The following is a 19,300-nucleotide window of genomic DNA, read 5'->3' on the forward strand; positions in this document are numbered from 1 at the left end:
TATATTTTTGTCAAATTTTTATGATATCGTCAAACATATATTTTATTCAAAAATAAAAACATCATCGCTTTCTCAAAATCACATAAAGCCATATTATAATATCGACTGAGATAAATAATAAAATGAAATATTAAACACACGATGTATCTCGCTGCATTGCGCGAGTACGCTTCTAGTAATGAAAAATGAGGTAAAATTAAAAAACAAAATATTGTGTCATTATAAATTCCTTTTAATTAATTTTCCATTTCAGTTTTTTTTCACCCTAAATATCAGTTACCATCCTGATCAAGAATCAAAACACACACAAAAATGAGATTCATATTTTCTCAAACAATCCCCTTTTTTACATGTTTTCCCATTCATCAAATCACAAGATTATGTGATCAATCAGCCCATGAAATCGAATCAGATTCATTTGCATTCATATGCAACACCTTCATGATCTGAAAATTTCTCAAGTAAGTTCTTCAAATCTCTGTGTTTTTTGATTCATATTCATGTAATCTTCTTCTTCTGTTTTTGATTCTGTGAAACAATGGATCAGATTTACACACACACACACACACTTGTTCGTGTTTTGATTGATCATGATTCACTTATTTGATCTGTTTCTGTATTTGGGATTTTTAGGGTTTCAATCTTGTTTTGTGGAAATGTTTCATGATTTTAATGTTATAATCCACATGTTGTACAAGTTCTTAATGCTGATTAAGCCAAATTAGGGTTATTTAGGTAAATGACCATGCCTATGCCATCTTATTCTCAAACCTGTTAGAAGCTCGTTGTTTTAACGGAAGGTCATTTAACAAAAAGATGGTGTCCGATATGCTTATTTTCGGGCCGTAAGTTAGATTATTTTTTGAGTTTACTGTGAATTTTTTTTTTAATAAGCTGCGGCTTAGCTTTTTGAAAAGCTACTTTAAATAGTTTTTCAGTAATTTTGAGAGATTTGGATTTCATGGAGGTATTTGGATTGAAATGAAGTGAAATCATTGGTGTGTTTGGTTTCTTGGATTTGGAATAGAATTGGATTCTATTATTTGTAAATCTATACTATATTATAAAACATTTGACAAAAACTTTTAAAAACCAATTTTTATGCATGAAGTACTTTATATTGATGCATATTACTTAAAATTCAATATTACAAGTCAATTATGCATAAGTACAACTTATTAAAGCTCCATGTTTGAATTCGTGTAACTAACTGCGGATAAACATAACCAAATAGAAGATAAACATAACCAAATAGAAGATAAACATAACCAAATAGAGGATAAACATCACATTTTAAAATAAAAAATCTAAAGGATAATTATTGAGTTTTAACAAAATAATTAATTATTATCTTTAAAGAAAGTTATATTATTAAAACTTAAATTAAATTCTAATAAAAAAATTGAATTAAAAAATTACACAAAAAATAAGAATTTTAAATAGTTAGTTTGATACTAATATCGATATATTTTTGTCAAAATTTTATGATATTTTCAAATTTATATTTTATTCAAAAATAAAAACATATCGCCTTAAAATCACATAAGCCCATACTATAACATCGACTGAGATAAATAATAAAATGAAATATTAAAATCAAGATGTATCTCGTTGCATTGCACGAGTACCCTTCTAGTAATTATAAAAATAATTAAATTATATTTTTATTAATCGATTATTACAAAACAAATGTTTTTAGCATTTTTTAAAATCTTATTTCATACAATCCTACTAGATCCTGTAAGGATTTCAGAATCCTATGATTGTAAGATTTCAATTAATTCTAGGATTTCAAATTCGGACAATCCAACAAACCAAACATGGGATTGGAATGGATCTGAAATCCAAATCCATTCCATTCCTGCAAACCAACAAGGACCTTCTATGTTAGAATCGAGTAATTGTTCAGCATATGTCATTTTAGGTTATTTTACATTGTCATTTAACTTGTCAATTAGTTTTTAGTAAGTTTATTAGTTAACACTAACTTATCAGTTAATTTGCAAAACATGGCCTTAATGGTTAAGACTTACATATATGTATGGATTAGTGAATGTATGTATAATAACTTATACACAATGGATCAACTTGATATGACTTGTCCTGTGTTAACTCGGTGAGTCAAGACGAGTCATGGTATTGAGTCAAAATTTGTTATCGTAGCACAAGATTCAAATATTTTGTTCTCTCTAACCGATATGAAATCTACTCCTATATGTAACGAATGAACTTCATTGGATGGTCATGAGTCGTTATCAGGTTCACTCAATGAGTTAAACCATGATTTAAATATAACCGACGTTAAACCTATTCCTGTACACAACGGACGAACTTGATTGGATGCTCTTGAGTCCTTATCGAGTCAACTCAACGAGTTAAAGTAATGAATGATGACTTAAGCTCTGTTGGCAAACTAGCTGATAAGCTGGCTGTTAACTCAAAAAGCTAATGGTTGGATAATTTAGTTAGCTGAAAACGAGTTATTTAGCTAAATGACCTCCTAGTAAGTGTTTTTTAAATCCATTATCTTTTGACAGTTTTTTAGGCATTATTGTGTATGAAAGTGATATTCTTCTGTTTACCAGTGACATTTTCAAATCTGTTAGAAGGTCATAGATTTTAAAAAACCTGTCAGAAGATCATTTAACCAAATTACCACTAAAAATTATGGTTTGATCATGATGATCTTTGATAAAGTAATTGATTTTCTTGTATCAAGAAGTTTGCAGAATGAATCAACAAAACATATCGAAGACACCCGATCTCCCGGTGAAGCGTAAGCGTGGTCGTCCACGCAAGGATGAGAGCGTGCCAAGAAACGAAAAACAGCCACCTTTAGCTCCACCAGCACTAGCTCCGGCGCCACCACCAGCTGCCGTCATGAAAACCATCCAACCACCAGCACCACTCCCAGCTGCCGCCATTCCCGCTAGTAACAATGCGAATCAGATTGACCATACCATGGTGGGACAGGCGGTTACTTGTGTGATTGATGGTATTTTCGACAACGGATACCTTCTCTCGACTCGAATGGGCCCCAATAACAGCATTCTCCGCGGCATTGTGTTTCAGCAGGGCCATATTTGTCCTGTTACGCCTGCAAACGACGTGGCTCCACACGTTGAGATGAGCACGAGAGGTGAATTCCCCATCCCGCCCTCGAATCCAAGAAACCAGATACAGTTTTGTACCCCTGAATCGGTCTGTGCAAAACAGACACAGCCCGTGGCGATGCAAAATTACCAAAATACCCCTTCGATGGTTACAGGAGGAAGTAGTACTTCTGCGCCACAGGAAAGTTTGAGACTTGTTGAGCAAGACGACGTTATGCAGGTCTTCGAGGTTTCTAAAACAGTGGAAGATCACCAAGAACCACAAGATTGCGATCAAAGAGCAAAAAACGATCATGTGGTAGGATCTGATCGAACGGCTGAGAGTTTCCCTGAAAGCGGTACCATGATTCACAGAGTTCAGATTCAGGCGGAAAATCTGAATCCCGAATTCGACATGGCTGCCGACATTGTTGTACCTCAAGCAACGGAATCCGTGCAGCCTGCAAGTCAAGATATGATGCAGGATGAAGGAGATCATAAGGCTATGGAGCATGAACCGGCGGTCAACGATGCGAGCCCAAACGAGCCGTGCGTAAATGAGCCCGATGGGAAAAATCCCGAGCTTGTAACTCCTGCGGAGACCGTTGTGGTAATTCCGCCATCAATGGAGAAGGATGGAGTGCACCAAGAAAGTAAAGAACAAACAGGTACGAGAACTTATGTGTACTATCTTATAAAACATTCAGATACAACTCTTATTCAACAGTACGACATTTATGAAGCATTAAGTACAGATCACTGATGAATTAAATGTTTCCACATTTAAAAATAAATGTCTACTTTCCAATTCTGCCCTTTGACTATGAGATGGAGAAATTCGTTATTCCCTCTATTATTACGGGTAAAATTGTTATTTTGTTAATTAAAAAGTGTAATAATACGTATTTCTAAGACGGTGTGCCTTTTCATTGTGGACATTTCATTTTGGGCCAGATGTAGTATATAGCAATGAAAAGTGTTTGATATATTGCGTTCGTCTGGTTTGTATTTTTTTGCAGGTGAAGTGAGCAACATTGACGCTAATCAAGATGCGAATCGAGAAGTAGCCGTGGGTCTTTCTCTAAGCAATTTTCACGAAATCTAGATCGTAAACCAAACAGTTAAAATCAAGATCCGTCTATCGTTGCTACGGTTTAGCTTATGGGTATGATTCTTGTTAGCATTGCAACGATCTTTCTTTGTTTTATAAGATTTTTCGGTGGAAAAAACACAATTTTCACGAGTTTTTTTTCCGTTTGTGATCTTGTTTTTAGGTCGATTTTGGTGCTATTGAATCTTGATTTGTGGTGAGAGAGTTTTTCTTATTGAAATTTTTACGTCTTTTGAGGAATTCCATTTAAACTTTAATGCTAATAAGTACCGGAAATGTTCACGGAAAAAGCTGTCATTCAGGATAAAGTTCATATATGCTTACATCTCACCCTATTCGAAAAGATATCATACATTTCAGTTCAAAATATCACGTTATTTTGAACACTGACAAACAAGGCGTAATCTCTCAAACTAGCTTTGTTGCACACATCGAGGTGCAAGGCCAGTTTCAAGTTAATATACGTGACTTGAACCTTGAGAGGTAGCTGAACTGGTAAGACACTGGGTTTGTTTAGCAAATGTCACTGGTTCAGGCCCCTTTAAAATCACTTCAGAGTTTGTCCGGCTGTTAAATTTAAAACCTCATGAGATTTGTCGAGGTATGCATAAAATGATTCAGATACCAATGGTTTTTAAATATACATGGTCTTTTTTATTATTATCGTAGATAACCGCGAAGTAAGATTTGAGATGGTATGCAACAGTAAAAACGATTAATTCGCGTGTAGGGTTGTATTTCAATGAGGATGAAAGTTATGGTGAGAATGGTAAGAGTGAATCTCCACCCTTAATCAATCATAATTGAAGATCAACACTAATGCGGTGCATTAAGAGCACCAACCACCAGATCAATTCTTGTGAGAAGCATAATTTGTGGGATGAGAGTGAGATTAAAAGTGATCAAGAGTCCAGATATCTTTTTATGCTTCTTATCTTAACTCATATTTTAACACAATCCTTCATCTTCACGGTGTAATGGTCTTAATCGAGGTTCATCGAGTTAATAATATATTATATCTAAAAGTGTTACAATAATTTATAATACGTTTTTGGACGGTTACAAGTTTCTTAGAGTATTTTTAAAATAAATGACGTATTATTTATTTTATAAAATATTATTTTAATTTACAAAAAGCTCTAAAAATTAAAATACATTTTGATTCAATTTATAAGTTTTTAAAACACTTTTGGAAAAATCAAACCCTTAAAACATTTTTAACTATCATTTTTAAAATAAAATTAAAATATTATTTTAATTTACAAAAAGCTCTAAAAATTAAAATACATTTTGATTCAATTTATAAGTTTTTAAAACACTTTTGGAAAAATCAAACCCTTAAAACATTTTTAACTATCATTTTTAAAATAAAATAAAAATTACAAAACAGATTTAAAACATTTAAAATATTGATATTAATTATATTATTAAAATATTTTCATTCAAATTTTCGTGTTTGGGATTGCTTTATTGCTTATTTAAAGTGTTTATTAACTTATTTTGATGTAATATCGATAATAATAAGTTTCTAGTGTTTGGATTGAAGAAAAAAAATAAATATTTATACCGATGGTTTTATACCGATATCAAAGATTTTTGATAATCTATTCCCTTCTACCTATTAATTGTGACTATTTAGCAGTTGTTGAATGGTTTATTGCATAATAATTAAGTGGTTAGAATAAAATTAATTGTTTGATAATTGTTCAGAATGAATTTAGAAGACTGAATGATTAATAAAGACTCATGATACAAAATTATTCAGAAAGTTTTAAACTATTAAAAAATAAATTTTTTTATTAAATAAGATTCAATTCTTAACAATTTAAATACTGTATTTTAATGAAACTCTAAACAAATATAATAAGGGGGTGTTTGAGATTGCTTATTTAAAACAACTTATGTTTTTTTGTAAAAGTGCTTATTAACTTATGTGGTATCAAACCGGAGTTTTGTAAAAAGTGTTTGGATTAGCTTATAGTGGTACCAAACTGCAATAAGCTGATAAGTTGTTTTTTAGTGTTTGGCAAATTTTGCTTATATTTGTAAAATGACCAAAAAGGACAGGGAGAAGATTGATGTTGTTATCTGGAGAAGGGAGAAGATTGAGATCGATGTTATCTGGAGGAAAAAAGATAATTATAAAGGGTAATAGGGTTAAAATGGTAAACTGGTAATAAGCAGTTTTTCATAAGTCAGGACGAATTAACTTATCAAAAACTGCTTATTACCGGTTTGGCACCGGTATAAGCAGTTTTATTTTTTCTTATCCAAACACTAGGTATTAGCTTATCACCGGTGCCAGACTGAAATAAGTCAATAAGCAGATACAATAAGCAATCCTAAACACCCCTTAAGAATTTTTAGTTTTGGGATGGAAAAAAACACTTTTCAGCTGGTTGGGTCGTGATACGAAAACTGAAAGTTGGGAAGAAACTTCTTTTAATCTTCAAGAATTTCATCGATCGATCAAAGGGTTTTCTTGATACAGAAGTTCTCTAGATTTCCAAGAAGATGGACATAATTTCCCAATTACAAGAGCAGGTCAACACCATTGCAGCCATCGCCTTCAATACATTCGGAACATTGCAAAGAGACGCACCTCCAGTTCGTCTCTCTCCCAACTATCCCGAGCCTCCTGCCACTGCTGCACCTCCCACCGCTGCTACTGCTACTAACGCTGCCGCTGCCAATCCCACCACTGAAGAGTCTCCCAATAATAATATCTCCGAACAACCTAAGCTTCTCAGCGCTGAACTCGTCAAAGCTGCTAAACAGGTTTAAATAACCAATTTTGGTGTCAATTTAGCCATTGTTTTTTTATATTGAAGGGGTAAATTTTATTGGGTTTAATAGATATAAGAACTAAATTAACTCTTTTTCAGCCCATTCTTGCTAAAGTCCAAGGTTTTTGTGCGCGACATTGTTGAATTTTTCTCTGTAGCAAGATACCTTATGCTAGTTCTCGGTCAGGGTTATTGCTTGTTAAAACTATTGAAGTTTAAATCGTTCGTTTGGAAATTCAGCCATGTTTTTATGTTATCTGGGGGTTAACCTTTGTTCTGCTTATAGGGTTTTTGTTAATATTCGAGGGTTTTGTGTGTGGCCACGCCTGTAGAAAGTTATGAAATTTACTCTAAACAAGATACTCATTACTGGTTTTGGGTATTTTGTGTGCATTGTTATGGGGTAGGGATATTGGTGTTTAAGATTTTAATTGTGGTTTCAAGCTAAGAAAATGGTATGGAATTCAATAAATGATTTGGAGATGGAATGAGTTAAAACCTTGATTCATTCTGAAGGGTTTTCTTAGTTTACGTGGGTTGATGGAGGTTTTATGATTTGTTGCCATCTTCAAAGAAGCTTGGAACATTTCCGTTTTTCCTTCAAAAGTGTCTTGAAATCTAATCATGGATAAGCTGGAACCTTTAAGTTGTCCTATTGATGTCTACCAATATGAAACACCACCTCTAGATAAGCTATGTTGTTTTGTATGAAAGAGCAAACCTACTGTATAGATGCAATCTAGATGGTTAATCCGGTTCTTGCAAGAGTGTGGGCCTTGGGTTTCAGGTAGTGATGAATCTAGGAAGGGTGGTTTCCTGTAGTAACAATCATGATGAGTAAAATAATGAACTCTGCTTATATGAGAAATGAGTTGTGAAAATGGAAGAACTTCTCAAGTTTATATCATGAACTGTTATTGATTTCATATAATAAAAGTCATCCAAGGATCCTTCTGAATGCATTTGCATTTCCCCCCCTTTTTCCTTTTGGCAGAAAATGGAAATATATTGTTGTATTAATGACAATTTCATAGAGTTGCAGGAGGCAGGATGCCTTCCTGGAGCTACTTTGACATTTCATCCACTTCATGATTCACTGCTCATTGACGCCGTCATAGCCTTTGTCTCACAAATTCCTTGAACCGCAAGACCATGATTCTGAAAACCGAGTAACAACCAAACACAAAGCAGAGAAGTTTGAATGAACCCTATAAGAGTTTCAAATTGCATCTGACAATTTGAGTTGTATCCCGCTAACAGAATATGATGAGTGAATGACATGCAGAAAACAAAAATGGCTGAGATGAGCCAATTGGCCTAACCTCTCGAATAAAACGAAAAAACCCGCATCCTATTCTACCAACTAAGAACCTTACCACTGACACATTTTGCAGAACATCACCATGAAGCCAAATAGGCAGCCGTTTGCTGAGAATTGAAAGAAAACAATACCTAGAACCTTTGGATATGCTGGAGTAGATGGATGAGGGGGAAGCCGGTGGTAGATCCATGACAATGAAGACCTGATTGACGCAATACCCGGTGAACTCTTTCAATGAGGCAGATAATTGGGAGTAGTTGTCCTTATATAGTCAGGTGTTTATAGAATCCTTAGAAGTACCAATTTTTTACTTCAGTCTACAAGTAACAAGCCATTTGACCCACAAAAAACTCCAATTTGACTATGCAAATACCCTTGATATTTATGCAATTTACTTATTAACTTATACAGATATGTGTTCATGTATGGTACGGCTTGAAATTTTGAAGGAAATTAAATGGCTTTTGTGTTATATGAAATAACAAATCCATTTACAATTCTAAAATAAGGCATATATGCATATATGTTTTCTTTGGGAGCTTGGTAAGATGAGTAACCATCTACCAACCATAAGCCTTTAAAATTACCAAACAGTCCTTTAGTAGGATTAGCAACACCAGTACCAATAGACCTCTTTTGCTGTACATATGTTGAAATATGACCATTTTTGCCAAATCTTTAGATTTATGAGTAGGGGGAAGAGAATATAGCACGTTGTATTCACCCGATGGGCTCTCTAACACTATTCATTGTGTGGGATACCTGAAAAATTGTTCCCCATATATCTATATTCATAGGTTTCATATAAGTAGCCTTCTTTGGATCCTTTGGAATCTTTAGTGTTGCGCTAATGCTTACTTCGTTTTGTTTCGATCCCACCCCCAAGCAAGTATCATATATTTATATACACATATGTGTTTGCAGTTCTTCTAGGTTCCATTCACTTATAACATTTTTCTCCATTTTTGCTTTCTCTGTTTTGTGTGCTTCTTAATTTCTTCTTTGCTTAAGCAAACCGGTTTGATAGTCACATATTTATTTCTTTTCGCACAATATAAATGCGACCCACACAACGAAAAGGTTAATTTGCCAAATAATTTTGAAACTGAAATATGATGATATTTGCTAATAGATTTTGTCTAAAAGTATATACTATCTTCCTCTGAGATTTCTTTGATATGCCTGTTATTAACACATCATATGTTGTTATGGGTGCTAGTTTGATGCGTTGGTAGCCGCACTTCCATTGGCAGAAGGGGGCGAGGAAGCTCAGCTGAAAAGAATCGCAGAACTTCAGGTATAACACCCCCCCCCCCCCACGTGCAAAAAAAACAAAACAGAGATGAACATAGCCAAGAAAGTAATAATACAATCCCAAAATGGTTAAAGAAGAATGACCATGGATCCTCATCTCATCAATCATGAACTTGCGTGTAGGCTGAAAATGATCTTGTTGGCCAAGAACTTCAAAAGCAACTTGAGGCTGCAGGTAAATCACTTCTCTGCATTTTTCTATATATACGTTTTATTTGTTCTTTTTTTCTTTACCCATGAGTCCCATGTCAGTATTTTAATGCACTCTCTTGGCTCAAAATAGAGTTACATTTTGACTGTAGAAATCAAATGGCTTGTCTTTGAGTTGATAAATGTTGTAAATTCTGAAGTTTTTGACTGCATTTAACTTTACAGTTAATATGCTTTGTGAGATGATTTAGGATCTGGTCAGAATGAATTGGCTTTTGGTCATACTCCATTCACAAAAAGGGCCAAGGATAAACTTTCTTCGAAATATTTTGGGCTCTATCTCGTGTTCCAGAAAGTTGTAACAATGTCTTTCAAGCTCAATCGTCCTCCTACTTTGAGATTCCATCCTGTTTTTCACACATCTTCCTTAAAAAGAATCTTGAGAAAAGGGTCATTCCTATCACTGAGTTATCTTCCATAGAACTGGACAGCAGAACTTACAAATCGTGTCAATTGTCCTCTGTAAATTTGTTCCAACTTACCTCAAACTTATCTAAGTTATTTCGGCTGATGTTGGAAGTCTAAGGAACCGAAATTGACATTTTGGTTTTCTGCAACTGGTTGAAATCTGTAAAACATATTTCCCTTGCAGAACCCCCACCCTTTGGACACTGTCAAATTTTGGAAAACCAAGTGTTTCTGTCAAAATTTGGAAAACTAAGTTTTGGGATGATAGTATGCATTGCATTTTTTTTCAAACTCATACTTCTTGGGGCCTCATCCTCTGTGGTGAGTGAGGGGTTATTTAACATAATAACTTTCTGACAGATTTTGAGGTGCTCTTGTGTTAGGAAGAGGCATTTTTGTTAGACATAGACGTTCTTAAATCTGTCATAAGGTCGTGTATCTAAAACAAATCTGTCAGAAGGTTATTATCATAAATAACCCTCCATTACACTACAGTGAGCAAGAGTATGGCTGGGTCAACTATAGGATAAAAGTTTAATGAACCTTAGCATCTTTTCAAACTACAAAAAATACACAAAACCCACAACAATATCAACGATGTTGGCATAGTTTTCAGGGATGAAAGAATAGGGGAGGAGAGGTCAACTAGAGTGCCAAGAAGGGTGGAATTGGGTAGCAGGACGGTAGATATGTCATTTGATATCTCAAATATTATCTATGCCTATGTTTTTCCGATAACCATCTGGGCCAGCTTGCATGCATCTCCACTAATTTCATGGTATCCTAAAGATAATAGCCAGAAAAATTCATGGTGGCCCTGAGGAGACTCAGACTGGCGACCTATGGTAGGAGCCCAAACGCCTAGCTTTCATTTGCTTGATGAGCTGGCCCTCAAGGTTTATCCGTGCCTATCTTGGTTAATTGTATACCAGTATCAACCTATTTTGTGGTTGTAATATCTTTGAAGCTAACAAAAAAAGCTTGCAACACGCCAGTGTACTAAATAGCAAATTAATGTAGTCGAGTTGAAGGAAGAATTTAGGACTTTTGCACGAAGGGTTTTAGAAGAGCCAATAGAACACCAATTTACTCAAGTTCGAAAAGAACTTGGCTTTCTACATAAAGCTCCCTCTAAAAGCTTATTGTATTGATGTGTCAGTAATTGATTGGTGGACTGAGAGTTTGGGACCATGTGATTTGTATTCGTAGATGAATCTGTCGGGGTTTTTTGGTCTTAATGTATTGGCATGTTATTGTTGATATGATCAGAGAAGGAATTGAAACAAGTCCAGAAATTGTTCAACGAAGCAGCAGATAATTCCCTCAACTTGAAGAAACCAGACTAACGATCAGGATCTGCGAATGGCGAATCTTGATTTCTGCCCGAATCTGTTGGCGGGCATTTGCTTATACAAATGGTGCGCGATTTAGTTCAATTCATGTTGTATTGGTTTAGTGCTTTATACGATTCAATCGGTAAAAAGTTGTAGTTTATACAACGACTTAGCTTTATATTTTACTTGTTTAGTAAGTAACTAATCAAAGTTGAGGTGATTAACCATGAAATTTGGTTGTTAAATAACAGCTTCTGATCTTTTTTTTACTTGGTTTCTTTGGTTGGAGATCTTGATCTTTTCAATACATGTATGGATCTGAAGATGTTGAATAAATATTCACATGTGGTGGATGGTTATTTATGTCATTCAGTTAGACGTTAAGTGAATTCAAACAATTTTCATTTTTAATATAAAATAGTAAAACTGAAACGATGCTATTTAGTCACAATTTCCCAAAATGGAATGTATTTAATATAAGTCAAATTGTAAGAAAAAGTAACGTACTTTAACTTGATTCCTATTTTGGATAACGTACTTTCAAAACTTCCATTTTGGTACCTAAGATGTAAAGTTTTAAACATTTAAGTACCCGGATAACCGGTTGAAACATCTCTAATAATTTTTATATAACAAAAGAAAATAAAAGTTTTGATAAATTTTGTCTTAATCAGATTTTCTAAACCATGCTCCAAGATGGAGGAAACAAAGAGGATGATTAATGGAAGAAACACATAACATATCCCAAACTTCTCGCTCCCATCAGACGGCTGACGGAAATAGACTGACTATCGAGAATAATAGTGTTACTTCGTCTGCACTGGTTTGTACAAGAATGCACGAGTTATACCGAGTACTCGGTGTAAATTTTTTTCATCTTCATAATTCTTTTCTATAAGAAAGAATGTTTAACATTAATTTTTGGAAAAATTGCACCAAAATAGAACCAACTTTCACCTAATTCCTATTTTGAGGAACCAACTTTCAAAATCGTCATTTTGGGGAACCAACTTGCACCTGATTCCTATTTTGGGGAAACAACTTGCAAAATAATTATAGAAAAATAACTAAAATTCGTTTAATAGAAAAAAATTAATGCAATAAAATCTATTTTTCATTTCAAATCTCGTTTTTTTTTAATTCAGATATCAAATTGAACATTTTTAAAAAAAATCCAAATTACAACAATAAAAATTGTTTAATAGAAAAAAACCACCCTCATTTGTACAAACCGTACAAACCACAAGATATGATTCGAAAAAATCTTGTAAATTGTTTAATAGATAAAAAAATTTATCGTGGTAATTTGGATTTTTTCCGAAAAAATTTTCAATTTGATATCTGAATTTAAAAAAAAAGGAGATTTGAAATGAAAAATAGATTTTATTGCATTAATTTTTGAAAAAAAATGAATTTTAGTTATTTTTCTATAATTATTTTGCAAGTTGGTTCCCCAAAATAGGAATCAGGTGCAAGTTGGCTCCCCAAAATGACGATTTTGAAAGTTGGTTCACCAAAATAGGAATCAGGTGAAAGTTGGTTCCCCAAAATAGGCATCAGGTGAAAGTTGGTTCCATTTTGATGCAATTTTTCATATATATATATATATATATATTGATTTTTGATGATTTTTTTTTAATTGTCATGTATATAGAAATTTATATACATTGATGTAAATAGAAATGAATGTATGTGCATTCTAATTTTATTTATAAAGAAAAAAAGATAAAAAATGATTAAAACTTCTCATTGAACCACCTCTTGGTTCTTAATTTAATATATTTTTGATTATATATTGATTGATTGATAAATTTTAATGTATTTTGATATATGTTGATTGATTTTGATGATTTATTTTTTCAATTGTCATGTAATTAAAAATATGCGTAGTTTTATTTTTATTTTATTTTGATATATGTTGATTGATTTTGATATATTACAATCAATGACATCCAAGCTTTGACATATGCATCACCACAATACATCTTTGTTAATCAGACTACCTACCACGACCAATAGATATTTCCACATGGCCTCCACATTTGGATGGAACTTCCTTCTTGTGTTGGAATCGGGAGGTCCTGAGTGAGACTGAAATCCGTCTCTTCTTCTATATCATCGTCAAAAACAAGTCTAAAACCACATTCTTTTACCTCAACATCATCATTATCTTCAAACCAAAAAGTAACAAAATTCTTTGCCTTCCGTCATTGACGATAAACCCGAGTCTCAAAACAAAACCATATGATATCTGACTTAGGATTTTCGGTGGAATTATATATAAATCGATAGTGGTGAACCAAAGAAGTCCCATCAAAGTCGTCCACATGATAGCGTGGTAAATTGTTGTAATTGAAGTGATTATAATTAGACTTTTTGGAGGCAAATCGACCTATAAGTGATTTCCCATACTTGTATCTGTAAACCACTGCGGAATTCTATTTCCTCAATATTTTATATCCAAACTGTAATTGTGTTGTCCACCGAAGATTCCACGTGTGTTAATGGGGAACTCCATAAATTGAAGCAAAAAAGAAATTTGGTTTCTACAATCGTGGGAGGTTATAGATGAGCTAAGATCAAGTAGAGGCTGCCACATACAAACCGGGCTTTCAATACTAACATTCCTAAGCAATTTTGGACAACCGTTAAAAAGCATGACTAAGGATGATTGAATATTAAAATTGATAGGTGGATGTTGATGCAAGGAGGTGCAATAAGATGCGTCAAGAATCTGAAGGTTTGGTGGAAGTTCTGGAAGCATTTCCAGCTTGTTGCAACCAGTAAGTTGAAGATGTTGAAGATGAGAAAGTTGAGTTAAACATCCAGGTAAGCTAGTAAAGTGGTTCCCAACCAAGTATAAAGATTCTAGAAATGATAAGCCTCCAATGCTATCAGACACTTTCAATATATTGTAGTAGCGAAGATTTAATTCTCGTAAGTAACGTAAATCCACCGATGAAGGCATTACCAGACTTTGGGGATGTTGCATCTTACTTAGGAACCATGAAGGTTGAGAAATTGAACCCCACCATCTAGACCGGATCCTCTTCTCATGTCGACCAAATCCCAATACTTGAAGGTTGTTTTGAGAGAATACAAAAGAAGGAATTTCCGTTATGGCGGTACCATCGATACAAAACTCTTTCAAAGTTTGGATTGTGCCAAAGAATTCAGGAAGTTTGTCCAGTTTTGAGTAACCCGAGAGATTCACAACTTCAAGAGAATCCATTTCGACTTTGCAAGGGAATCTCCTAAAACATTTGCAATCTTTCATATTTAGAACAACAAGCTTCTTGAGCATCCCAAGGGATGGGTGGGACTTTAACCAAATTCACACAACCTTCAAGAATGAGTTTTTTGAGATTTGTGATCCTTGTGAAATTGGGGGTACTTGTTAGGTTACGACAATGCCTTAGCTTCATCACTTTCTACCTTTCAAAACACTAACATCAAGGCCAAACAGGAAAACACTTAATTAGATCTCCAGGTATTAAAAACATAGAAGGAATGCATATACAAAGCAACATAAGTACCTTAGGCGATGTCCAAAGATTTTTGATGTGGCTGTAAGACAAGTCGATGGCAACAATGTTTTCTGGATAGAAATCTGAAGGGAAACACTTGAAAGGGAATCCATGCCAATAAATTAACCTTACCTTATTTGATAAAAATTTCAACTTCCCATCGTAATTGACCTTAGATTCCTTCCACAACTTCCAATCAAATGCATTCCAAAGGTGTCTGAGTTCCTTATCACATATTTTTAGGATCCGCAAATTCTTCATTTGTGCAAAAGCTTTACAATCAATGTGAACCTTCAAAAAATATTCCTTTCGCAAAAGGTGAAGGACTTCAACTGCTTCTATTCCGTAGATCCAGTAAAAAGAATATGGAACATATAGTTTAGATCGAAAAGAATGACACATACCAAAAATAATCATATGCCTCTTCTTACCTCGTTTTCATTCAATACATCATAAACCTCCGATGAAATCCACAACCTGCTTCGCTTCCCAGGGGTGTTGGACTCTTCGCGTACAATTTCCCTTGCCATCTTTTGGATCAAGTCATGCATTTCAAGCAAATCATTGCGAGAAACGACAAGTAATGACTTGTTAACTAGAACTTTGATATTTGTATTCGTATGATAATTACAACCATCTAGTACAGTTGCTGCATCATCTTTATTTTCACCAATGAATGAAGATGCCTTATCAAGGAAGATATTTTTTTGTTGAGGGCTTAATGCATCGAAACTTAATCGAAGCACCCGTTGTATCTCTTCATTAGGATATACTTGGAGCCCGTCCAATTCGCTTTTCCACTCCTTCACAGTTTTTCCGTAAAGAAAAGATCTCAACACCTTGCGGGCAAAGGGGTGACCTTTCACATACTGCACAACTTGCAGAGCAAGTTCTTGAAAGTCTTTAGTAGGATGTTCTTCATGAAAAGCATACAAACTAAAGAGCTCAAGAGATTCAAAATAATTGAGAAACTCCATGTCATAGATTTCATCTACTTTATGAGACCTTAGCAACTGCTTGTCTTTACTAGTGAAAATAATCAAACTTCCTGGGGAAAACTAATCACATGAACCTGATAGCGCTTCTAACTGATCACGATGATCTACATCATCTACAACAAGTAGGATCCGTCTAGATGCCATCCTCTGTTTCATTACCATAATTCCTTGACCAATGTTGGATATCCTCACATCTGTTGTTTTCATGATGTCGTTGATAAATTGCATTAGAACATGAGTTAGTCCATGTTGTTTTGTGGCTCCTTGGACATCATCCAAAAAGCTACATTTCTCAAAGTGGATATACATGAGGTTATAAATGGCTTTGGCAAAAGTGGTCTTTCCTATTCCACCAATACCACATATTCCAATCATGTGAACCTTGTTAGAGTGAACAAATCGTAACAAGTTCAATTTCTTTATACGAGCATCCACCCCTACAAGGTTCTGGCTGACATGCAAAGGTTCATGAGATAATGCTTTTAGGATTTCTTTGGAGATGCTATCAATGAATTTGGACTCAAACATGTTGACCAGAAAGAACTCCAAATGTATAGAATTAGTTCTAATAAAGTTACTAGATGAATTGGTTTGGGAGAAAAACAGCTACTTAATGAAATTCAAATGATATGGCCCCTTGTTAATTTGATTAGAGATATAAATCATTATAGTAAAGAAAAAATTTACCCATTTGCCACGTCCTCGAGATCCCATCCAGATAAGTTGGCAGCCATGGATAAAGCTTCTTTCCATTTAGCAACCTCTGCTCTATTTGAAATCTCATGTTTGGCAAACGCTTGTGCATAGCTCCCAATCTGTTTCCTCACCACATCAGGCTTCACGTCATAGAAGATCACTCGAACCTCATGCTTGTGCTCTCTCGCCTCCTTGCAGTCGAGGATTTTTACAAGTTCCCACAAACACCATGACGGATGCATAATTTGTAGAGAAGACGACTACCAGAAACCTCGATTCTTGAATGACTTTGTCGAGATTAGGAGGTATCTTTTCGCCTAGGGTGAGATCCGTATCATCTCTAAACACGTGAATTCCTTTTTGTTCTAAATCTTTGAATAGATTATCCATAAAGCTTTTACGGATATCTTCACCTCTAAAACTTACAAAGACATCATACGTCCACCTAGGCCGTTGAACGGATGCAATAGCCATTATCAATGACGAAAGCTGTGTTAAACACATGTAAAGATCAACCAAAAAAGAGTAGCTTTGAATTTAACATGGATGAGTAAAAGAAAGATGGATTAACAGTTGGGGATTTCTTATATTTTTATTTAAAAACATATAAATTTATACTATATTTTTATTGATAACACATAAAATATTTTACTTTGTCATTATTATAAGTAGTGGACACATCCATCCATCATTTATTTTCTTAAACAACATCAAAACCAATGTGCACAGGAAACGAAACGGTTTTTAGACCAGGGCACACACATCTCTTTAATATATTGATTTTTATAATTAAGAATATAAATGATATAAAGTTAAAATGGTTGAACCTAAAACGTTTGAAAAAACATGAGTCAGGTTTTTAAATTGTTGAGGTGACGAAAACATGTAAGGAAAAAGCTATGAAACAAAATAAATTGAAGATTAGGGATGAAACTAAGATGACATTTGTTTTGCAGAATGTTTTTGGATGAAATAAAATTTGTTAAGGAAATTTGACATTGAAGGAATTGGAATGAAATGTTGTCATGTTTGACCACATGTTTAGTTGACAAACATTGGAATGAAATCTGTCTGTTTGGTTCACAGGATGTAGGCATGTAGCTTTGGAATTTGAATGAAATATTGGTAAATGACCAAAATATCATTTTAAAAAAAAAATTAATTTTTTTAAAACTAAAAATAATAATTAAACAATATAATATACACAACGTATATATAGAGATTAGGGTATATTGAGTTAAGGACATTTTTGGTATTATAAAAATAGAGAATTATATTCCATCAAAATACCATGTAGTTGTTAAAGAATGTTGAATTCCTTTATTTATGGAATTTGTAGGATTTTGAAGATTTCTTTCGTAAAAAAGAATGAAGTAAATTCGGTTAATGAAATTTAACATTCCAATTCCATCAGAATCTACGAACCAAACGTCCCCTCAAATTTCCATTAAACCCTAGAAACGAAACCTGTAATTTACTCAACTTTTTATATTTTGCAGGATATCATTATGACCTTAACTTTATAACAAACAATTCATTACAGAAGTAAATTTCCTGGTCTATACATTTGGCTAAGGAATGGGGAGAAAGTAGAAGTGAAGGTTCCAGAAGGGTGTCTGCTCATTCAGACAGGAAAGCAGGTAATAAATCTAATTACATTATCTTGGTTCAAGATGTTGTAACCAAACTCAAAATCATCATGTTACTTTTGCTTAAAAACCCTAAACCCTAAATCCTAAGACGATGATTGCATTGAGGTGTTTTTGATGTAAATTTTTTTCATTGATATTGTTTCTTGTATCTAAAGAACTTCATACATTTTATATTTTTCATCCTTTTTTCATCCTCAATACACACCTTGACTTTGGAAACACAAAAGCGAATGGACCAACTATACGATATGTAAAAAATCATGATACAAACATACATAACATTTTAATACACTCTAAATTAATTACAAACAAACTTGCATAAAATCCTTGCCTTAGATCATAATCACAAATTCCCACGACCCAAAGTTGAAAACTTCAAATTTTGAAGACTTAATATATAAAAGTTAAAGAACTCGAGAACCTGCAAACCAAAAAACGCTCAACATAAGTAAAAAATATATAGTGAACTTGAAAACTTCAAATCTTCACTTAATACATAAGAGTTATAATGCAAACAAAATATGATACAAATATAAATAAAATTATAATGCAATTAAAATCATGAAACAAATCAATGTAGAATTATTACCTTATATTGCAACCAAAAAATCAAATAATGAACTTGAATATTTCTTCAAATCTTCATGACATAATGCATAAAAAACTGTAATGCAATCTAAATAACGATACAAACATACATAAATTTATGGGAGAAGTGAAAAAACAAAAAAAAAAAAACTATAATGCAATCTAAATAACGATACAAATATACATAAATTTATGGGAGAAGTGAAAAAAACAAAAAAAACAAACTATAATGCAATCTAAATAACGATACAAATATACATAAA

At 33.6% G+C, this 19,300-nt stretch overlaps 2 protein-coding genes across 2 annotated transcripts; one reads left to right on the forward strand and one right to left on the reverse strand.

Moving 5' to 3' along the window:
- The first annotated feature begins 6,629 nt into the window (after window positions 1-6,629).
- On the forward strand, window positions 6,630-11,841 carry LOC112519642 (mediator of RNA polymerase II transcription subunit 21). Its single transcript, XM_025127857.1, has 4 exons — window positions 6,630-6,981; window positions 9,530-9,607; window positions 9,748-9,799; window positions 11,512-11,841. The coding sequence occupies exons 1-4, from the start codon at window positions 6,718-6,720 to the stop codon at window positions 11,586-11,588; spliced, it is 471 nt and encodes a 156-aa protein (XP_024983625.1). The 5' UTR covers window positions 6,630-6,717; the 3' UTR covers window positions 11,589-11,841.
- A 2,805-nt stretch (window positions 11,842-14,646) lies between these two features.
- LOC112519111 (TMV resistance protein N-like) lies at window positions 14,647-17,271 on the reverse strand. The gene is made up of 6 exons (XM_025127095.1): window positions 17,062-17,271; window positions 16,789-16,988; window positions 16,176-16,552; window positions 15,535-16,124; window positions 15,113-15,394; window positions 14,647-15,022 (listed from the first exon to the last, which is right to left on the reverse strand). The coding sequence occupies exons 1-6, from the start codon at window positions 17,269-17,271 to the stop codon at window positions 15,008-15,010; spliced, it is 1,674 nt and encodes a 557-aa protein (XP_024982863.1). The 3' UTR covers window positions 14,647-15,007.
- Window positions 17,272-19,300: the final 2,029 nt, after the last annotated feature.

This window comes from Cynara cardunculus, assembly GCF_001531365.2.
Source record: "Cynara cardunculus var. scolymus isolate 2C chromosome LG 10, CcrdV1, whole genome shotgun sequence".
Classification (NCBI taxonomy): domain Eukaryota; kingdom Viridiplantae; phylum Streptophyta; class Magnoliopsida; order Asterales; family Asteraceae; genus Cynara; species Cynara cardunculus.